At 45.0% G+C, this 23,566-nt stretch overlaps 1 protein-coding gene across 5 annotated transcripts in view; it reads left to right on the top strand.

The window, feature by feature from the left end:
• Positions 1-23,566, top strand: part of MYO18B (myosin XVIIIB) — a 300,194-nt gene that overhangs the window by 147,153 nt on the left and 129,475 nt on the right. For 4 of the 5 annotated variants that reach the window (XM_065522341.1, XM_074004130.1, XM_065522340.1 and 1 more), the window contains 6 exons: positions 6,516-6,635; positions 7,059-7,167; positions 10,934-11,058; positions 14,378-14,532; positions 18,660-18,783; positions 19,681-19,881. In XM_065522341.1, coding sequence (XP_065378413.1) covers positions 6,516-6,635; positions 7,059-7,167; positions 10,934-11,058; positions 14,378-14,532; positions 18,660-18,783; positions 19,681-19,881 — 834 coding nt within the window. The remainder of the gene's footprint in view (positions 1-6,515; positions 6,636-7,058; positions 7,168-10,933; positions 11,059-14,377; positions 14,533-18,659; positions 18,784-19,680; positions 19,882-23,566) is intronic. The other variant, XM_065522339.1, reaches the window with a different exon arrangement.

The raw sequence follows: 23,566 nt of genomic DNA, 5'->3' as shown, positions 1-23,566 counted from the left end.
GTTGGAAGCACCTGTAAGGTTTGGGGAGCACACGGGATATCTAATGAGGTGGGGTGTTTTCCCCCACCCCTCTGGAGTAGGTTCTGGATTTCCCCCCAAGACCTTATTTATGGCAAAAGACAGGCCCATGCACTCCTGATTTCTGGCCTCATTAGCCTGAGAGGCTTCGCTTTTGGTAAGACATTGTGGAGACAATCCACCGACGGGGACTGGAGGTGTACATAGGTCGGAAAGTCTGTTTGCAAAGTGCTGAGGGAGTTTGATCATGGGTCATCAGTGTGGCTTCCAGCTTGTCTCTAGCAGGGGGTAGGAAAGTGACTTGTTGGGGTCATGTGATCACTGGTGACTGAGCCCAGACCACATCCCAGGTCTCCTGACTCCTTGCTCCATGGTCCTGCCACAGTGTGATGCTTCTGTGAGGAACTGGACGGGTAGCTCCCTAATTCCCAGGGGGAAATTAGACAGCATGGTTTCTTATCTCTCTTAGGCTATTAGGATCTGTTGAGCCTTCACTGCTGGGACATGCTGGGGAGGGTCTCCTGGTGGACAGTGGCAGAGGCATGGTGGTCATATTCATAGATGGTCCTGTTGGAAGTAACGAAGACCTCTCTGCTAAAGAACAGGTGGTGTATTCTTTCTGACTGTGTGCCTCAGTTTGCCCATACAAAACCGAGTCCATAATCTCTTCTCTACCTGTCTTGTAACACAGATAAATAATTTGGGTACGAGGTAAGGAATGAATACAGTGACCTGACCTTGTATGTCCGGTTTGGAGGGCAGAGGGTTGAGCCAGCTTGAGTTCCAGATGATTGACTTTATACCCTTACTGCTATAAGACTGTGGGCAAATTCTTCAAGTCTCTTAGCCTTTGTTTCATCATCAGTAAAATGGCAGTGGTAATCATTACTTCATAACAGTTATAACACTGCCTGCTATCTAGCAAGCCACATCACCACTATTACCAATAAATGTATTTTTAAAAGTGTTCACCCTCCCCCCCAGTAGAGTGAATTCCTCGAAGATAATGACACATCTTAGACAGTTTTATACCCTTCTGTGTCTAGCACAAAGCATTCAATGCAAATTCAGTGAATGAATGGAGTCATACTGAATTTAATGAGAAACATTACATTTAATGAGTGATGTTCTGTGCCAGCTGCTGTGATAAGTCCTCTCAGCATTGTGAGCATTTACCTGCATTATCTAATTTTACCTTTAACTCAAACTGTGAGAAAAGTGTTAGTATCCTCATCTTATAGATGAGGCAAGGGAAGCCCCAAGAGCTGAAGTGATTCGCCCTACATCACACAGCTGGTGAATGGCAGAACTGTGATTTGAACCCAGGGCTGGCCAACTCTGAACAGACTGTGATAGAGGAGAAGCATCTACTCAGGTGGGAAGTGGGGTCAGGGAGGGCTTCACAGGGGAGAAGGCTTGAAGGATAAGCAGGAGCTGGCCAGGTGACAAGGTGAGGGGACATTCCAGGGGTATGTGGGTGTCGTGATCTTAGGATTATTTCCTCTTTCTGCTGAAACACTTGGGGGGCCCTAGTGGCCCTTGAAACCCCCTTCTAAAGCCCCCAGAAGGCCATAACTGTCCCTTCTTTCTAGAGGGACCCTCAAGGCCAGTGGGTGGTGTGTCACCCTCATATGCCCAGCTCAGAGGCATAACGTTTCTGCTGGCATTCTTACAAGATTGACCCATTCCCACTGATATCCAGAGCCTATAGAGCCTTCCCATGTATGAATTGCTGTCATGCCCTTATTCGTTCAGTCGACCCATATTCATTGAATCCTCAAGAGTCAGTTTGGCCGCGTGGTTAAGTAGCCACCACCTGGCTGGTGTCCTTGGGTGAGTGTTTGTACCTTGGTGCCTCAGTTTCCCCATCTGCCACCTGGAGACAACATCAGTACCCACTTCTCAGCATTGTGAGCATTCTGTGGGTAAACCTGTGCATGTGGTAAGCACTCTCTGTGGTGGCGATGGTTATTATTATGGTTATTCTATGTTACTATTACTTAGTAACGAGTGGTGAACCCAGCTGGGATGCACAGCAGAGGGCTGGAACTGGTGCCCACCAGGCATCTCTGGGGAACCCGGGAGCCTGCCACTAAGCTGCAGATTTGTTCTGAATTTCCCCTGCTGACTGAGGCAACTCTGGGGCAGTACCATGAGAATGAAGCCATGGCTTAATCTCCTTGACAAACATCCCACAAGCCTGCTGGTGCTGCAGTTGCACTGGTCCTGTATCTACTGCCTCATTTTGTCTTTTCATCACTCAGGTTGAAGGGGATGGGAGTGGGGACTCCCCTTCCACTGGGCATCCACCCAGGCTCTCTTTGGCCAAAGTGCCCAGTAAGGGTGGTTGAGGTCCAGATCTTACTTGCTCTTTGATCTGTACCCACTGGCTACTTAATCTCAGCTCTCTGGGCTATGGCTGTCTGATTTGTTCCAGGTGGATAATTACTTTACTAACGTCCAGATGCCAGAGGGGTGAGGGAGGTTAAAGAAAGGGTCAGATGGTAGATGTGGGACAGAAAATAGCAGAGTTGTTATGAGCCAGGTGCTGGGAGTCAGGCAGCCCGAGCTGGGCTACCTCTGCTACTTACCAGCTATGATCCTAAGCAAATCACTCGCTCTCTCAACTCCTCAGTTTCCTGTTCTGTGAAAAGGGAATAACAAAAATGCCCTTCTCATAAGATATTTGAAGGGCTTAAAGCAGATATGCCAAGTGCTCAGTGCATACCTATCCTCAGCATTTCAAGAGTGTGAGCTGTTTCTCACATAAGGGGTTATAATGAACAGATCTTTCTGTGCAAATTGCAAATTACAGGAGGAAAGCGAAAAGTTGCTGTTTCCTGCTGTCTGCAGGTCAGATGGTTTTTGGGCTTGGGAGTCTGTGAATATAAGAGCTGAGGACAGGATCAAGCCAAGACCCGTGTGTGCCCCTGTGGTTTATTTATCTCTCTGACCGGCCAGTGCGGTCCTTTAGAACAGGACCTGGCACACAACAAGTGCTCGCATAGTGCTTGGTGGATCCGTGAATAACAAGCAACAGTGACAGTCCCAGAGACCCCATGTGTGTCCAGTATTTAACATCCGTGAAATCCCAGTTACTCACTGCTCTCCCAAGCTGCCAATAAGGCCAATGCACAGGATGTATTTTTTCTGTTCCACTCTATACAAAATATACAACAAACGTATTAATTCCTGTCCCCTTCTCTCTGGCAGACCCTTGGAGTAATTGTCCCTCAATAGAAAGAATATTTCTGTTGATTTGGCCAAGTGGTAGATCTGGAGAGGTTTTCAAGGTAATTTCTAGTTAATTGGTTCTTGAGGAATCTGCAAGGACTCTTCTGGGTTTGCAGACCAGACTCCCCCCTTCATTAAATTGGTTTTCAATTTGCAATCCCCTGACAGGTCTGAGCATGGTGCCTGCTCCTCACCTTGCTCCAAAGCCGCTGTGCCCCATGGTGTGGGAAGGGATAGGGATTTGTGGGGACAGGGGAAGGTCAGGGGCCACTTGTCTCCATGAAAAGCATGTGTCATTCCCCCCAGCATGAAAATACTACTTGTCCTTTGGGCTCCAGCCTCTGGGTTCTGTGAAACTCAAAATGAACGCATCAAATTAGTTGTGTGCTCCCCTTGCTCAGGCCGATTAGCATAAATTAAATTTCACACTAATTGGCTAAGGTGGAGAGAACACAATCCTGGTGCTTGGAATTAATGCTGATTTCAAGGATGGTGGTTAGGGGTGTGACCTGGGGCATTCCTGGATTGCACCGCCCTGTATCATGTGTCCAGTGCAAATCAGCACTCTTGCAGCAAGAATGATCTTGCACAGGTAACCAAATTTAACCCCTCCAAATCCAAGTGTGAGGCCAAAATTAGGAGGAGATCCTGGCAGTTTCTAGGGCAGTAATTCTTACATTTTATTGTCCATAAAAATCACCCTGGAGCAAGTTGAAATGTAGATTCCTGAATTATGCTTTAGAGATCCTGGTTTAGGGGTCTGAGAGTCCTATACTTTGCATTTTCTTTTATTTTTTAAGAGACAGGGTCTCACTCTGTCACCCAGGCTGGAGTGCAGTGGTGTGATCATAGCTTACTGCAGCCTAGAACCCCTGGGATCAAGTGATCCTCCCGCCTCAGCTTCCAGAGCAGCTGGGACTATAGGCACCCACCATCTCAGCTGGCTAATTTTTAAAAACTTTTTTGTAAAGCCAGGGTCTTGCTATGTTGCCCAGGCTGGTCTTGAACTCCTGGCCTCAGGTGATCCTCCTACCTCAGCCTCTCAAAGCATCGGGATTAGAAACATGAGCTATCGTGCTCTGCCCTAGAATTTGCATTTTAACAACTCTCCGAGATCATTGCCACGTAAGGACTTCCCTGGTGCACAGTGTAAGGAACAGCAAGAGAAAGCTCCATGCTGGAGACAACCAGGAGCACCCTAGGAGAGTCCCTTATTAATTAACTGGAGGTCCTGACTTGGATCTGACTGGTCTGAGTTCAAAATCTCAGTTCTGCCATTTACGCGTGATGTGACTTTGCAGTGCTTCCCCCAAGCCTTCTTTTTCCTCTGTGTCTATTAAAATGTGCATTTTGGTCTCAGCAGTTGGTGATGCGGTCAACAGGGTGGGAAGCAGATGGGCTGGAGAAGTGAAACAGATGGGGAGCATGGAATGCACAGAGCAGCCTCAGATTTTGTTTTGTTTTTGTTTTTTTCACTCTTTTTGAAAGATATTTTGTTTTGTTTTCTCATTACAAAATCAGTTTAAAAAAACAACAATACAGAAATGCATCACAAGAAAACTGGAGTTCCCTGTGATCCCATCATCTTTCCAGGAAAAAAAAAAAAAAATCCCAATTAACAGTTTGGGAGTGCTTTGTTCTGTGCAAACAAAAATGAGATGACACCAAACATTCTATTCTGCAAATTTGCCTTTTTTTTTTCCCTTTGGCAATATTTCTTGGGGATATTTATTTTTTTATGTCAGAACATAGATCTGCATCTTCCTTCTTCATGGGACAGCTGAATAAATTTTGAGCCTGCCTAAGCTACCAAGAGAGGCTAGCTCAGGAAGGGCAGCTACATTGCTCATTGTAAGAACTATTTACCTTCTCAGTCAAAATAATGCAGAGTTGCCCCTAAATATCAGTCATGATGCAGAGGGTCCGATGAAAGAGTGAGGCGTTCTAACATCTTCACATGCAAAATTTGCAGCAAGAGGACATGTGACCACACCTAATTCAATGCATTTTACAGCTCAAGTGACTAAGGCTCCAGAGCAGGAGGGATTGTCCAAGGTGTTAGTTGTTGAGCCTGGACTCGAACCTTGCACCCTACCTCTTTCTTTTCTTACAATTCCGCTGCCTCCCATAAGAGGTTTCTCTGCCTCTTAGCCACAAACACTCCACTCATATATTTCTCCCCTATGTATTCTGCCATATCCTCAAACCCTGAATGCTTCATTTTGGAACAGTAATGCCACAGAAGCCCTGTGGCATTTGGCATCGGTGGCTGGTCAGTTAATCAGAAAAAAAAAATTCAGTGCAGCTGGGAATTCGTTTAAAAAGTTCTATTTTAAAATTAATTACATGTATAATTGAAATCACTGCATTTCTGAGGCAGGACCCATTGATTCTTTCTTTCTCAAACCACACTCGTAATATACAACTGTATGATTTCCAATTGTGGCTTCTTTAAAACAGAGCCAATGGCAAAGTAATTTGGATACAAAAACCTAATTTTTTACTTCGACTTTCTCTTTAGTTGTTGCAATGCCTATTTGGCAGCATTTTCTAAAAGCAGCTTACCTTTATTAATTCCTTCCGAGGCATTCAACCTAGTGTTCATGGAAACTCTGTCCAGCCATATTCTATAAGTTTATGTAGTAGCGAACGGAATAGATAGCTACGGTAAAAATGCAACAGGCAAAAACAGTTTGGGAGCACACACACTGATGCTGGATGTGCATGCTGTCACCTGCTAGGGGCAGATGGGCCATGGAGAATTGCAGAGAGGTGGTCTGGCGGAGAGCATTCTGGTGCTGTGGGTATCCCTCAGTGTGTCTTACTGAGGTACAGTGTTGGTACATCCAGTGAGATGATTTGCTAAAAGCTGGTTACAGAGATTCCACTAAAATGGCCATGTTTAAAACTGAGCACTTACTACGTGCCAGCCACTGTGCTAACCTTTCAATGGATTATCTCCTTGAATCCTCAAAATAATGACATAAGTTGTTTTTCCCCCTTTAAGTCTGAGAAAACTGAGAACCAGCAAGGCATCCTGCTTGGTGTAAAGTTACACAGCTAGTGAGTGTTGGACCAAGAGTTCTACCACATCAAGACCAATAAAATTCTGAAGTCCATCCTCTTAACCACTTGATTATACTTAAGGGTTGTTTTCCCATGATAGCTGGTGATTTGTCCAAAGGTGGTCCAGTGCATGGGGAGAGAAGGGTTGGTGGCTCCACTGAGTGACCCTTCCTTGATCGCCCCATTCCCCGTCCCAGATTGCTGACTTGACCACTGAGCTGGCTGATGAGCGCTTCAAAGGTGATGTGGCCTGCCAGGTGCTGGAGAGTGAGCGGGCAGAGCGGCTACAGGCCTTCCGGGAGGTCCAGGAGCTCAAGGTGAGTGGTCAGGGGTGGCCAGGGGTGGCTGAACACGGTGGCTAAAAATGGTTGGGTCTGTCCCCCGACCCTCTCATTGGGGATCAGTATGCTTAAGCAAGATGCACAGATTGACTGCTGGGCTCAAGGTCCTGGGGGACACTTAGGTCTCCTAAGGCTTGGCCTTGGGAGTGTTATGGGTAGATAGTCCCTGACTGGAGAGCCAAATAGGAGAGGATTGTGTAGAAGGTGGACAGTCTTTGGCCTTGGAGGTGATTTGGTGAGAAATGTGCCAAAGGTGGCTAGCTCATGGTCCTGGATTCTGCATGGCTCGGGGGACTGTGCAGAGGGTGGCCAATCCGAGCCTTGGAAGCACCATGGGTAAGATGACCAGCCCAGGTCTTTTGTCCAGCTCCAGTTTGGACCTTGAGCCATTTCTTCTAGAGCAAGCATGAACAAGTCCAGAAAAAATTGGGAGACGTGAATAAACAGCTGGAAGAAGCCCAGCAGAAAATTCAGCTGAATGACTTGGAAAGGAATCCTGCTGGAGGAGGTGAGCAGCCTGGGACCCTTGGGGCTGGAAGCTGATGGACAAAGTTGTCTTTTCCATTTATTCAGTCACTCATAGATAGAGCACTTTTTAGGTGCTAGACATCGCATGAGGGACTGCGACTCTGGCAGAGCAAACGGGCACAGTGTTACTCTCTTGGAACTTACAGTCTAATGGAATAAGCAGATATTGATCAGACAATCCAGCAATATCCTAGATAGCAAATTATCCATATGGTATGTGCTGTTTAGTTTTAATGCAAGTGATGATTTTAAAATAGTAGCTTTTTAGGCAAGGTATGTTTATGTTTATGTGAATATTTTAAAAATAAATTTTCAGAGGCCTGGAGTGGTGGCTCACACCTGTAATCCTAGCACTTTGGGAAGCTGAAGTGGGAGGATCGCTTGAGCTCTGGAGTTCAAGACCAGCTTGGGCAACATAGTGAGACCCCATTTCTACAAAAAATTTTAAAATTTAGCCAGGTGTGGTGGCCTGCGCCTGAAGTCCCGGCTACTTGGGAGGCTGAGGTGGGACGATCGCTTAAGCCTGGGAGACCTAGGCTGCATTTCAGCCTGGGTGACAAAGCAAGAGACTGTCTCAAAAAAATACAAATAAAAACAGAATATAAATTTTGAGGAAGGCAGTCTAGTGGTTAAAAGTTGGAACCTATGAAGTTGTATTTCTGGATTTGGATTTTGGGGCAAAGAAATTGTGCCTCAGTTTCTTCCTCTTTCAAATGGAGGTTGGCTTAAATAATTGATAGAAAATGTTTAGCCACATGTATAGCATAGAGTGATGAATAGCTAATAGCTGCTTTACCGTTATTATTATGAGGAATAATGAGATCATAGTCCATCCTTATAGCAACCTGCAGAACAGAAACTACAGCTCTCCCCATTTCACAGAGGGTAAAGCAGTGTCAGACACTCAACAGTTACTGAATGGCGAGAAGGCAAGAGGACTCTTGGTTTTAACCAGGGATGTTATACATTTGTTCAGTCGTGCCAGGAGTTTCTGGGGGTGTCCTTCTTACACAGTTTCCTGGAGACTTTGTGATTGGATGGCCCGGTGACGTCTTTGCCAGCTTGTCACTGTGCCTCCCCAGCCTAATGGAGTTGGGTGAGAAGGATATCAAGTGTGTCAGCTTCTATAAAATGTCAGCATTATTCCCTCCGTGTGTCCAGGTAATTTGTGCCCTTGAAATGTCAGGGACACTCAGAGGAATGGAGATCAGGGGTCTGTGGAGAAGAGACAATGCGTATTTATTTTCTGTTGAATTCTTGTTCTTCTTCCATCCTGGCTACCCCCGTGGCAGGCATTTACCAGGGAGGTTAATACAGATGAGTTTGAGGCTCTCTTAAAAGCAAGACCCAACAAGGTAGGGTATACATAGGGAGAGGGGAACATGTTGGTATAGAATCAGTAGGGTGGGACAATCTCTGGCCTTGGAGGTAATTTCTAAAAAATCCCCAGAGGAACGCCAGTGTCAGTTCCATCTGCGTGAGATTCATGTCCAAATAATGCTTCCCAGTTTGTTTTCCTCTGTTAAGACTGGGGTGTTAATGAGAGGGGGACATGTGCTTAGCTCATGAGCACATTAGTCACAATGCTATGTGGGCTCTCAGCTCTGGATGCTCATTCCAAGAAGCCAACCCACAAATATTTTGTTTTTCATTATGAAAGTAATACATACTCATTATAGAAAATGTCTAAAATATAGGAAATTTGAAAGAAGCAGTAAAACATTTTAATCATATCATTGCAGTGGTACCACAGCCATCTCTATGGTTCAAGATGGAGTGTGAATTATTTAAAAAATATGTTTTCCTTTATGCATGGCTAAATATTTAAAGAGAACCTTTTATGATATGCACTCAGCACTGAGCTGGACACTGTGGGGGTTACAGAGGAATTTTAATTGGGCCCTGCTCTCAAGATATTTGCAAAATAAATGGGGAGATCAGGTAAACTCAGGAAAACACGTTGATTAAGGGTGGCACTCATGGGCAGGGAGATTGGAGGTAGAGATGAGCCTTGAAGGAGAACAGTTTCCCTTCTTGTTCGTGTTGCCCACTCATGCCACTTGCTCTATAGCACATCATGGCACAGAGTACATGGGAAGCTGCAGAAATGCTTTCTGCTGCTGCTTCTTACTTTTGCAGGCCATGCTGCTTGTGATTGTGAGGCTTTTCCTGGTGGAGAGATAGTGTGCTTTTCCCATCATGATGTTTTTACCTTGGTGGAAGCTTGAACAAGCTTTAACTCTTTATTATTATACCATCCTTCATTTGGTTAATGATGTAGAAATCTCTATTGAGGTCACCTCTTTCAAGAACTTAATCCTACCATCCATCTATCTATCCATCCATCCATCCATCTATCTATCCATCCATCCATCCATCCACCCATCCATCCATCTACCCATCCATCCATCTACCCATCTGCCCATCTACTCACCCACCTATCCATATACCCTACCATTTATTTATCTCTCAATCCATGCATTCATCCACTCATGCACCCACTTCTCTGTCTACAGTAACATCCATCCATCCATCCACTATTCCACCTACACAACCAACTATTTATCCATTAATCCTCCACCCTATCATCTAGTCAAACATCCTATCCATTCAATTATCCACCTTTCCAGTGGAAGTTGTCGAGCATTTACCAAATGGTAGGCATTATAGTATACTCTGGGAACACAATGATGAACAAAACAAGTTTGTTGTCTTATTAATTTGAGTTCTCTTCTTGATTTCTATAAGCTTCTTTATGAAAGCCCTGATCATACTAGGTTTCAGCTGTCTTTTTACTTGTTTCCCCTGCTTGATTATTCTGGAAGGTAGGTGGATATGGCTTCTTATTCATTTCACTATCCCTTGCATCTTGTACAAAGTAGTGTGCTCAATGAGTGTGTGAATGGATGGATGGAAGGACAGATGGATGGATGATAGGTGAATAAGTGGATGGTCTTTATCTTTGGTCATCCACTTGTGGAATGTTTTCCACAGCTTCATTAACTTAATGGGCATTATTCTATTATGCAGATAGTCAAAAGATAAGATGTATCAACCTAAAATAACCCATTCTAATCAGTCTAACAGTTTTAATCAAACCAGCCAATAATTTTTTTGAGATGTTTACCAAATCGAAGGATTTGGTGTCCATCTTATCTTGTGGAGACATCTTCTGACCAGTTTAGTAGTCTTGAATTATTGCTAATTTACTTATTTGTTAATTGGACCAACAGCCAATGATTATATACTCTGTACAACCCAATAAATTTGGCTAGTAGGATGACTCTTTTTACCTGATTATTGTATTAGGTTCATTAAGCAATCCATGAGCTTGTATCAACATGTATGGGAATCTGCTTGTAGGGAACTCTTCCAGAGGGTGTGAAGGACTCACAGATGACTGAAACAGCTCCCTTGCCCTTAAGGATTATGAAATTTCCTTGGAAAAGGGAAGATATGAATGTACTTATAGAGACAACTAAACAGTATAAGGCAACCAACCTTAGAAGAGTGAGCAGTCAAGAACTTTAGACAGTTGGAGGTGGTCAGGACAGGCTGCCTGAAGGAAGCGTTATTTAAAACTCAGAGTTAAAGCATAGTTTCTTGGTCCAAGGTTGAAGCTCAGGGGCTCTGTGAATATTGTGAAATTGCATGCCAAGAGCCAAGAAAGTGGAGGAGAGCCACTCTCACTCTTGCCTTACACTCATTTGGCCTCTTATCCTGGTCTCCCTGACTCCGTTAAACAGCAGACGAGTGGCAAATGCGCTTCGACTGTGCTCAGATGGAGAACGAGTTCCTCAGAAAGCGTCTGCAGCAATGCGAGGAGAGGCTGGACTCGGAGCTGACAGCCAGGAAAGAGCTGGAGCAAAAGGTAAGATGTGGGGATAGTCTGGGCCACAGAAGTGTCAGAGAGTGGGCAAGCTCTCACCTCCACTGTGGGTGATCGAGGTATTAGCTGACCCTGGGGAGGGAGGAAGAGGATACCGGCCACTTCAGGTTTCTCCATCTCCACTGTTACTACAAATGCTGGTCACTGGGAGACATGAAAAATATTGTCTGTACATGTGGATCTTCTATCCAGAGACTGCTCTGTGGTGTAAAGAACATGGATATTAACTCAGGATATCTGAGTTCCAGTTCCATTTCTACATGAACCCTGTGGAAGTCACTTTAACTCATGTTTCTTATCTATTACATAATTATCAGTGGTCTTAAAACTGTCACGTTTCCCTGTTGCCTCTGTTCTAATCTGCTACCTTCATCTCTCATCCAGACCAAAGCAACAACCTCCTAGCTGTCCTCCTTGCCTCTGGCCTCTCCTCTCAACCACCTGCCACACTGCAGCCAAGGAATGTTTCAGAGTCTCTTTCAGATTGTTCTGTGATCATAAAGTATGCTGACTCTCATGGTGGATTTTTTTCCTTGCATGTTTTGTAAATTTTGTTTTTGAGCTCATCTTCAACAGGTTTCTCTGCTCCTCCCGCAGTAGTCCCAGGTGTTCTGCATTGTGGAATGTTTTTTTTTTTGTTTCTCTCCCAGTGAAATTTTGTGTGTGTGTTTAGCTATTTTTTATTGTGAGTTAATCTTCAGCAGGAGATTTAATTTTTTTTAACATTCTATTGATTTTGATGGGAGCCCTTTGATAACAGGGTCGTGGGTGTGTTCTGCTAGAAGAAACCCTTTTTCACTTTCTTTGGCAGCAGTCCCTGAGATCATGCTAAATTCTTGGTCTCAGATTTTTTGCAGCGTGTAAAAATTGTCAGTTGGATCTCTAAACCCACATGAGGCTTAGACCTGGGGTTTAAAATTCTTATGAGAGTACTTCTTCCCCCACCTAGATCCAGGGTGAAAGCAAGCTTTCTTACCACCTTCCAGGCCAGGATGTGGAGCTTTTATTTTCTCTTCTCACTGAGGTGCATGCAGTTCTTTGAGGGGTTTGTCAGTGCAACGGTCTTCATTCCAACTCTTCACCTTCCATGAGCCCAGAGCCTTGTCTTCTGTCTCTGTCTAGACATTGAAACACAAACCTCTATCCTAAAGGACATTTCTGGATCTATCAACTGTTCTTCCCCTTCATCTTCGCTGCCATAATATTAGTATGCACCATTATTGTTAGGGCTTTGCATCCTCTGCATTTCTGATATCCTGAAATGTCCTTCTTTCTTGAAGGTGACATTACAAATCTAATGCAATCTTATCTATATATATAATCTTATCTAGCCTTTCTAGATGAATGTACAGATAGTTTAGTCTCTTTGCTTGTCTTCTTTGGCCTCCAACTATCCCTCATCTACATTCTAACCAGTTCACACTCTAACAAATTGTGTGCTAGTAAATGACTCCGGAAAAAAGAAAAAGCCCTGATTTGTAGCACTTGCCAATTTCCCTGGTGTAAATACTCCCAGCATGGCCAATTTCAAACTACCATTGTGATGTCACTAACATGGAATTTGAAAGGGATGCACAGAATTGGCTCTGTGCATCTCTTTCAAATTGGTACCAGCCGACTCCAGCACAGCATTGATTCCAGCCACACTCTGTTTTTTTTTTCTCCTTCCAAAAATGTCTGATTCTTTCTCACCTCTGGGACTTTGCATATGCTATTTCTTCTTCCCAGAGCAATCTTTCTTTTTCTCTCCTGCCTAGATATCTCCAACTATTCTTAAGATCTTAGCTTAAATGTCACTCTCTCCAGAAAGTCTTTGCTGACGCAGATTGAGTTGGGAGTCCCTGAGTTGTCTCCCAAAACATAGGCCTCATCATGCTGTACTGTAATTGCCTACGCACTTCATAGTCTCTCCCATTCGATATAAGAGCCATAGGGTGGAGGTTATATTTGTGTATCTATTCTGTTCTCAACGTGAGCAAAAAGTATCATGTGATTGCCTTGCAGAGGTGGGCCTGGGTGAGATCACATGGGATTTTATAAACAATGGAAGTGACTCTTGGTATCCTTTATGCTGGTGGTGATGGTTTTAGTGGTCACTTTCAAGATGAACATTGCATCGTGGTCCTCAAGAGACACTTGAACCATAGATAAACACAGATGGACAACTGCAGGAAAGCAGCCCAGTTCTTTAATAACAAATTACAAAGTTGAGTCAGTTTCCCTAGGGAAGGGGGATATTTATGATACATTAAAAAGTAATAAAACTGCAACCTTTTCTGAGCGGCAGAATATAAGAAAACATCCCATTTGCCTTCAAATACTGAATTTAGAATTACAGGCTTCATTAACTCAGAGTTTTGCTTATTTAAAGCAATTCTGTAATGAGGCCATTTCTTCAAAGCCAGTGTGCTGAGTTGCATGCTCTGCTCTTTCCCAGACCTAAACTAGGACATTTGGGAGAGTGTTTCCTGGAGGAAGATGCAAGAGTCTTTATGTTTGTTTGTTTAAGGCCGTGTGCATTCAGGTGTTAATTCAGTCCATGCAAAGTACCATTTGCTGCTTTAACCTTTAAGGCTTGTCACTTGGGATTCCAGGTCAGATTTTTTTTTTTTTTTGAGACGGAGTCTCACGCTGTTGCCCAGGCTGGAGTGCAGTGGCGCCATCTCGGCTCACTGCAAGCTCCGCCTCCTGGGTTCACGCCATTCTCCTGCCTCAGCCTCCTGAGTAGCTAGGACTACAGGCGCCCGCCACCGCACCCGGCTAATTTTTTTTTTTGTATTTTTAGTAGAGACGGGGTTTCACTGTGGTCTCGATCTCCTGACCTTGTGATCCGCCCGCCTCGGCCTCCCAAAGTGCTGGGATTACAGGCTTGAGCCACCGCGCCCGGCCCTCCAGGTCAGATTTTTTAGGTGTGTCATTTTGGCTGCTCTGTGGCTAATCCTCACATATCCCTTCCGATCGTGTCGGCTGGTGGGGATATGAGTTACCTGGTGGCTCAGGGGGTCATCAAGTTGAGGCAGGGTAGGTAAAGTCTGTGGGAGCATTGGCTGGAGATTTAAAGTAAAATCAACCTTAAGAGAGTGATGGAATTATCCCCACTTTACCTCTGAGCAAACTGAGGCTCGGAAAAGTAGCATCCTGGAGGTGGCCCAGGAGGAAGGTAGTCAAGACAGGGTCTCCCCATTCCAGCATCTGCTGTTTTCTCATTACACACCTTGGAAATAGCAACTCCTTGAAATACAAAGTAAAAAGCGCATTCCATGCCCACAGAGCCAGGTAATTCATTCTATTACTCTTACAGCTCGGGGAGCTGCAAAGTGCTTATGATGGGGCCAAGAAGATGGCTCACCAACTGAAGAGGAAGTGCCACCATCTTACCTGTGACCTGGAGGACACCCGCGTCCTGCTAGAGAACCAACAAAGTCGAAACCATGAGCTGGAGAAGAAGCAGAAGAAGTGAGTTGCATCCCTCACCATCACCTGGGCTGCCAGGGTGGGCTACATTGGAGCTGGGGTCTTCTCGGGTATCCAGGTTCTCCTTCTAACTCCCTCACTTCAACTCTCTTGTTTTGCTCTAATCTTCCTCCCTGTCCCCTCACACCTTATTCCTGTATGGGTCTCCCAAGAATCCAGCAAGAAATGATTCTTTTCTCTTAGCCAGCCTCAGCTATGTTGCCAATTGACCGTGTGACCTTGGGGAGCTTTCTTTGCCTTTCTGGGCCTTAACATCCCCATTTGTCGAGCGAAGGGTTTGTTGCGGAGGGTCAAGACAGCGTGGTGATTTGGAGCCCAGGTATTGATACTAAAGTCATCTCATTCAAGTCCTGAAGGTGCCTCTTTCTAGATGTGTGACCTTGAGCAGGTCATTCAGCCCTTCCCAGCCAAATTCCTTACCCGTAGGCTGGGGATAAGATCGCCCCCTTGTGGTGCGGACTGAATGATGCAGTCAGTACATCTAAGTGGACTGGTCCTGGTTCCTATTTCCATTGGTGAAAATGGGGCTAGAGAATATGGCCAAAATATGGCCTTCTCATTTAGGATTTGGACTCTTAGATCATATGAGCCATTCTGGCAGAGACTGGGCCTTGTGCACCAGCAAGATGCTAATCTTGAATCTGCACAGTGTGGTTCCCATACTTGCGTTCCCGTTGGGTTGCTGTTACAACGGAGTGATGGTGGAGCCTGGATTTGTATCCAGATTCGCACACTCATAGGCTTCTTCATGCAAAACCTCAGAACCTGTGATGCTTGGACACCTTGGCTGTGTCTGAAGTTCTCCAGCTCACTTGGTGAGGGTAAAGGTATACAGGGGTCCTGTTTTGAGCCAGCTAAGACCTAATGGGAGATGTCACAGAAGGCAAATAGGTGGGAAGCAGCCTCTTTTAGAAGGCCCATGACAAAATACAGACAAATGTTCCTGCGTGAGCCAAGACGTGATTTTGTGGAAACTGCCTCCTTTCCAAGAAGTAGGAAGCAGAATTATATTTCCATGGAGGTGGCATAGATTTTGAACTTGATCTGCGTTAAATATCATTTCTCTTATTTATCCTTCAGCTTTCCTGAGCTGGCTTCTTCATCTGAAAAAGGTATTTGGGGGATCGTTAGCTTGCTCTCCACCCTCAAAATAAGAAAGGCTTATTTTGCGTTTATTGATATATCACTCTGTTCCCCTTTCCACCTCACCATGGGTGCTCTGGCTGAACCTTACCGTTGCAGTAGGGAAAATGGCTTGGCTCCATCTTGGCCACCTGCTGTGTGACCTTGGCAAATAACACCATCTCTCTGGGCCAGAAAGCGACTGATGTTTCAGATGAGTCCTTGGACTTAACAGGTCATCTGATCTTGAAGAATGGGTCTGACATATACTCCTGTCTGTGAAACAAGAGGTTTGGACTCCATCATTCCCCAGGTTTCTCCCCGCTGTAACCCTCTTGGCCCCTAATTATGGGTTCTACTCCTGTTCTGAAAGGCCTAACAGAGGGTTTCAGCCCTGGATGAGGGTTTCAGCCAGCCTCTGGAATTTGCACAGCCAGAAAATTCCATCTTTCTGGTCTTTCCTTTTCCCTTTGGACAGAATCCCTCATTACAGGGACTTATGAATCTCCCCAGGATACCCCCCCAAGGAAAGTTCCTATTTCTTCGTATTTGTATGTCCTCCTCTCAAAACTTAGCTTTCTTGTGATGCCCTCTGCTCTGTTACCATCTCTTGGCAGAAGCTAATTTATGTTTTGATGCCAACTGCAGATAGCAGGCATTACCTTTCCAGGTAGATTAGCGTTTATGTCTCAGTCTAACTGTGGAAGTTTGGGCAGAATGATTATGGTGAAGGAAAAATCTAGAAGTCAGTAAATACTTCCTTGCATCTCTCAATGCTTAATCGAAATGTAGATGCAGCTGCCTCCTGAGTTTGCTGGGCCCAGGACAGAGGTACGTCTCCCCATTGGTAGAGTTCTCTGTTTGCCACTTTGGCTTCTAAGTTCAGAGTGGCCTGGAATGGTTTCATTTTGGTTGGATTGTTTGTGGCATGATTACCCTATGGGTCACAAAGCTTGGTTCTGAGGGCTGATGAAACCCCAGGTAAGCCCTGGCTAGACTCACTGGCTCCCACGCTCAAGGGAGGCTGGACCCAAGGCCTTTTCTTAGCAGGGTGAAGATTGTGTGCAAATCTCTCTGGCCTCAGGTGATTGGCTGGTCAGTGTGAGCTGTTTGGTAGGAGTTGGGGTCTGTAGTAGCTACTCTTTGGCGTCAAGTGGCCTGTTAAGTCAAGGACTCCTCTGCACCATCAGTTACTGTCTGGCCCCCACTGTCTTCCCTTACCTGTCCCAGGAATGGACAGGTAGATGGGAGATTAGCTAAGACACTAGGGAAGCTGAGCCCAAATCCACTTCCACCACTTTGGAATTTGGGGCCGAATCACTCCTCCTCTCTGAACTTCAGTTTCCTCCTCGGTGAATGGGTTGAATGACATGTTTCTTGCTGAATTGTTGTAAGAACGACATGGATCCCAGCCCAGGATGTGGCACATTGGGACGGCTGGATCATCACGCTCATCACAATGCTTCCATTCAGAGGCAGCAAATAGTGCCCTTTGGATGATGTCACCAACAGCCAATCAGAAAGCTCCTGAGCTGTTCCAACAGGAGGGCTCCCTTATGATTGGGTCTCTCAGGAGTCTGAGACTTTGAGTGATAGTCTAATATTAAGGAACATTGGATAATCTTATAACAAGAGAGACTTTCTTGTCACCAAAGGCCAAACCCCATGCCCACTTCTGCCATATCAAGATCTCTGGAGCAATGGGACTTCCTGTTTGGGCCAAGGGCAAGTGACTCAAAGTCACACCTTACTGAGGCTTGGCAAGGGCTTCTCTATTGGTTTCCTCATCTGTGATACTGCCAGGAGGCTGAGACAACTGAACAGAGTGACGTAACATCCAGGAAGTGCTTCTCACCCAGTGGTCATCACAGAAGGGCAGGAGGGCCCCTAACAAGGCGTTAATTCCCTGGATGACATTCAGTAGGACTGACTAGGCTGTGTGTTTTCTGCTTGAGAAACAAATGAGGACAAGAATGTATAAATGTCCATCATTTTATCAATAATCATCATGCTTTAGTGTGGCATAGGAGAGTATAAGCCAGACAATATGTTAAAATGTGAAATGTAGAATATCCTCATTCTACTTACATCCATTTGTTTGCTTACTGGTTAGGAAATAGTGGATGTCAAATGGGACCTGATAGATTTAAGGGGCCTTGACATAGACTGGCAGACCAGGTAGATCAGGTTTTTTGTTTTGTTTTGTTTTTCTGAGACAAGGTCTTGCTCTGTCACCCAGGCTGGAGTGCAGTGGCACAATCATGGCTCACTGCAGCCTTGACCTCCTGGGCTCAAGTGATCCTCCCACTTCAGCCTCCAGAGTAGCTGGGATTACAAGTGCATGCCACGATGCCCAGGTAATTTTAAATTTAAAATTTTTTTAATTTTAAAATTTTTAAAATAGAGATGGGGTCTCACTTTGTTGACCAGGCTGGTCTTTAACTCCTGGCCCCAAGTGATCCTCCTACCTCGGCCTCTCAAAATGTTGGGATTACAAGCATGAGCCACCGCGCCTGGTCATTTTAAAAAATATATCCTTTATATCTGTATATAGTTTTATTCTATTTTCATTTTTGTCCATTTATTTTTATTAGATTTTAGGGTTAGCATTTAGATTAGCATTTTAGTAGGGAGCTGATGAGGGCAGCAGAAGTTTCAGTCTAACAGTGGAAATTCAGTCAGAATGACTCTGGCGAGGGAGAAATCTAGAATAATGAGTTCAAGTATTTTTGTGGCAACTCTATCTAAACCCTAAACATTGCTCTGTGATTTTTCAGATTCCCATCCTACATCCACAGCCTTACGTAAAAGCATTGAGAAAAATTTCCAACTCCTCATTCTTTTTTTCTCTTTCTTCTTCCTTTCGCTCTCTTTCTCATGGTTCTTGGGAATCTAGTAGCCTCTCTGCAGCCCCTCCCTGCCCCTGCCTCAATCACTCCCCTACCCACCTGCCTACAGAGCCCTGACGCATGTTCTGCTTTGGACAGGTTTGACCTGCAGCTGGCCCAGGCCCTAGGTGAGTCTGTGTTTGAGAAGGGTCTCCGTGAGAAAGTGACCCAGGAGAACACCAGTGTCCGGTGGGAGCTAGGCCAGCTTCAGCAGCAGTTGAAGGTAAGGGATAGGGGACACAGAGCTGTTTTGGCTCTTGGTGGCTGAATCTCAGGAAACTCCAGCGTGCACCTGCTGCAAATGGTGACAGAGAGAAAACTTCACAAGGGTATCCTGGTCTGTCAAGCAGCTGGGTCCCAGTGTGTCTTAATAAAATAGCAAACAGTGGCTGGCAAATTGATAATCAGCCTTTATTTGAGCAATCTTGATGTCTTGATCTTGCTCCAGTTACCTGCACAGGTTCCGAGGTGCTTACCTGGGAGGTACGACAGGCTCAGCAGAGAATGAGTTAGCTATAACTTTGTCCAGGAGCAATGCCCTGGTCCATGCAGGCTCCAGTGCAGAGAGATTTTACTAAAATACAGCACGGGTGCCTCACTCAGCTGCTCCTCATCCTTTTGTGGTTCTCTACTACTCGCAGGAGAACCTCTGGGCACCTTAGCCTGGTACTCAGCTCCTTCATGATCTAGCCAAGAGTTATTTGATCCTGGAGCTGACTTTCTAACCTGGAAGAGTCATTTCTGAGCACTTTGCCTCCCTGCTCCAACATCTCAATCCAGCCTCAGAAGGCACACAGGGAAGCTTTAGCGATGTGCCTCCACTTCCCTTATAAATGGGGTCAACCCTTCTTGTAGGTGCTCTGAGATTGAACTCTAGGGACAGTCTACTCCAATCCCACCTCCCATCCCCAGCTCCATGCCTGTAGGAGCAGTACTGAGAGCAGCCCTTGCTGGTGTCCCACTGGGGGCGTTGTGAGGGGCCGTGCGGTCCAGGTGGAGACGGCAGGCACTGGAAAGTGGAAAGCACCACTCCAGCCCCAGTTGACTGTAGAGGTATCTCTGGAGGAGGAGGGAGACATACTCATGTGACTCCGGACCTCTGTCCTCTTTGTCTCTGTAGCAAAAGGAGCAGGAAGCCTCGCAGCTGAAGCAGGAGGTGGAGATGCTACAGGACCATAAACGGGAGCTGCTAGGGTCACCCTCTCTGGGGGAAAATTGCGTTGCTAGCTTGAAGGAGAGGCTCTGGAAGTTGGAATCCAGTGCCGTGGAGCAACAGAAAGTCCAGAGCCAGCAGGAAAACACCATCAAGCAGCTGGAGCAGGTAGGAAAGCCCTGTCCCAGGGCAACACCCTGTTCCATGTCTCCAATGCAGAATGATGTTATTAAAATACGACATGGGTGCCTCACTTGACTGCTCCTCATCCTTCAGTGGCTCCCTTTTATCCCAGGGAACTTTTAAGCTCCTAAGGCTGACATTCAGATCCTTCCTGATCCAGTTTTCTCCTGCAAGGTTCAGTGTCACCTCCTCAGAGAAGCCTGCCTTAATCACCTTGCAAATAGCTCCCACTGTGTTACATTCATTTCCTGTCTCCTTAGCTGGGTTGCTTTCCTTTGTGGTACCTGCCATCATATTAGATAGTATTTTTTTAAAAGTTTGCTTTATGCCTTTCACTCTCATTAGGATATAAGCTTCCTGAAGTCAAATTGTTTTTCTGTTTCTCTGGCTTCTTACTGTAATCCTAGAGCCTAGAATGAGGCCAGGTACATAGTTGATGCTCAATAAATTGCTGTTGACCAAATATCTAACCTTCATTGAGTACTGTCTGTGTACTAACCTCAGCCCTAAGCTCTCCCCACACATCTCATGAATCTCCCCGAGAACTTTATGTAGGGAGATCTTAGTATTATCCCCACTTCAGAAGTGGAAGTTGAGACTCAGAGACATGGAGAAAGTGTCAAGGATGGGATTTGGAACCTATGCCATCTGACCCCACACCGCCTTGAATGTCTGCTATGTGCCAGGCATTGTACACAACTTCAAGGCAGATTGAAGTGCTACTCTTTGGGAAAAATAAAATAATAAAATAACAAAGGGAGTAAGACAAAAATATAAAATACTTTGTACCAACACCCTCTGCAAAGTACCAGATGAATATTTTATTTGTCTGCTTGCTTATTTATATGCTTGTTTATTTACCTCATTCTATAAATAACTTGAGGCAGCTTACAAGGTATATGTATGATAGAATACAAAAATTATAAATAAAACAATCCAAACCAGAAAAGTACAAATTAAAATTGACACTAAGGGGGGCGGTGGGGGCAGAAAATTAATATGCAGATAAAGCAAAACAGATGGTCTTACACATGTAACAGTTTTAGCTCTACAATTCCTGGTGGTCAGAGAGAAACAGGAAATGTGAGTTACATGCCTGAGATAAACAAACAAACAAACAAACAAACAAAATTTTTCTGGGGGAAGTAACGCTTTTTCTGATGCTTGGCTCTAAACGAATTTCTCTTGTGGGATTTTGTAAAAGGCAATTACTTTAAAGTGTTTTTTAAAAAAATGCTGGGGCCACCCTTATGCGAGAAAATGTGATCGGGTGTCGTGAATGTGTAAGCAGATGAACTCTGAGCAGCTCTGTTGAACTGAAGTGGGGATGGGTGGGACAGGGGTTGGGGGAGCCAGGGGTCAGCTCTTGCTTCTTGCTGACCACTACTCCATCAAGATGGAACCTGGTGAGTATCAAGACATGTGGGTGATGGGTATGGGGGAACACGATCCGGAAAGTCTTGGATGCTCACTAAGGAGCCCTTATCGCTGACAAGTCCTTTACTCAGTCATGAAGTACTTCCTCTGCATCACGCACTCTGTGGATGCTAAGGGTGCAGTTGCAAATAAGACAGATACAATCTCTGCCCTCCCAAAGTTTATAGTCATGCTTAGTGTTAGAGGAATGTTAAACTTGAAGATCTGGCCATGACAGCAGGGTTGAGGGAGAGATCAGGGAAAAATTCCTAGAGGAAGTGACGTTTACTGAAGCGGGAAGCTGAAGGATGAATGAGAATTGGCTGAATGAGAGAGTTCCGGGCAGAGGACCAGCCTGTGCAAAAGCCCGGAGACAGGATACCCGTAGGATATTCAAGGAGCTGTAATACGGGGTCTTTGAGGCAGCTTGTTGCCTATATGACCTTAGGCAACCCCTGTTTCCTCCAGACATCAGTCTCCTTGTCTGTACAATCAAATATGGAGCCTTATCTCTCCCCTAGCTTCCTGCCAGCCACAGCTATGAATCAGTGAAGGTTTGTGAAGAAGGTGGAATATCTGTGTAGGTCTTTAAAGGGCATGGATGACGGTGCAGTGCCATGTAGCCACCCAGTGTTCCTTGTGTTCCTTACATGAACAGGATCTTCCCAGAGCCAAGAATAAAACAAGCCCTTTTGAAAAACTGTGTTAACTCTTTAAGATACCACTGGGGAACCACTTGATGCTTGGAAGCAAAAAATATATTACCCTGGCCTCAGGGACCCAAAACTTAAGGCAACTTCCTGAATTTCCGTGCTCAGTTCACCCAGGAGGTGAGGCTGACTCAACACTTTTATCCGTCTTCAGCTTCACCCATAACCCCAGGCTGCATTGTGCCCTTGTAGACATCCAGTAGATATTTATTGATTATAATACAATACTTTTTCCAGGGAATTTTATGTTAACTCGTATAAGTTTGACATAAATGGTATTGCAGATGTCAAGAATATCCAAGAGGCTAGAAAAAATGAAAAAGAAATATTATAGTTGCTTGCTCAGGCTCCTTGGTTTTGGATTATCTTCCCATAACCCCTGTCATTTTAAAGGAGAAAAAGGCATGAAGTTGACATTTAAAGTGAGCCTACTTTATGCCAGGAACTGTAACAGGCCTCTCACGTACACTATCCTTTTTGCTCCTCACCACGGCATAGCAGGGAATATTATCGACGTTTTAAAAGACCCAGATTGTTTTTTCTGAGCTTAATTTCCATGTTGGGGACAGCACTTGTGAAGTTCCAAAGGCATGGTGAGAGGTGCTGGGACAGTAGAGTAAATGATCAGAAAGTTATAATTTCTACAAGGTAACCCATTGTATTAGTCTGTTTTCACACTGCTGTAAATAACTGCCTGAGACTGGGCAATTTATGCAAAAAAGAGGTTTAATTGACTCACAGTTCCACATGGCTGGGGAGGCCTCAGGAAATTTACAGTCACGGTGGAAGGGGAAACAGGCAAGTCTTACATGGTGGCCGGCAAGAGAGGGCGTGTGAATCAGGAACAGTCAAACCCTTATAAAACCATCACATCATGTGAAAACTCATTCACTATCGTGAGAAAAGCACAGGGGAAACCACCCCCTGTGATCCAATCACCTCCCACCAGGTCCTTCCCTTGACATGTGGGGATTATGGGAATTACAATTCAAAATGAGATTTGGGTGGGGACGCAGAGCAAAACCATTTCACCCATCTACACTATTGAGTTCCAAATGCTTTTTCCAGGTCCAATAGCATTAAAGAGTATAGATAGATAAAGGAAAGCTTCAAAGCTTTCTTGGGCCCTGTACCCTGGGGATTCTACTCCAGTAGGTCTAGGGTGAAGCTCTGCAATTTGTATGTTTTAAAAATGCGTTTGTAATTCTAATGTGCCACAAAATTTGAGAAGCCAGGACTTGGGCCAGTCTGTCAATCATGCAGATCAGGATAAGTCTTGAACTAGACCTAGAACTCATGACTCTTTTGCCTTCCACTCTAGAATCCTTTATATGACTTCACACAGTTCCAGCATTGTGCACAGATCTATGCCTGCTGCATGTGTTTTGGAGGTTCTTGTGTAAAGACCCAGCTCATTCATGGGATCACACCTCTTAATTATGTCAGGTTGCTGGGGAGGGAGGGGATAGTCTTTTCTGTTTTTGAAATAATGGGGAAAGAGAAAATAATATTTATGTATCAGATACTGTGCTAGGTGTTTTATA

Source organism: Macaca fascicularis, chromosome 10 (genome assembly GCF_037993035.2).
Source record: "Macaca fascicularis isolate 582-1 chromosome 10, T2T-MFA8v1.1".
Classification (NCBI taxonomy): domain Eukaryota; kingdom Metazoa; phylum Chordata; class Mammalia; order Primates; family Cercopithecidae; genus Macaca; species Macaca fascicularis.
This window is presented reverse-complemented; position numbering and strand designations above follow the sequence as displayed.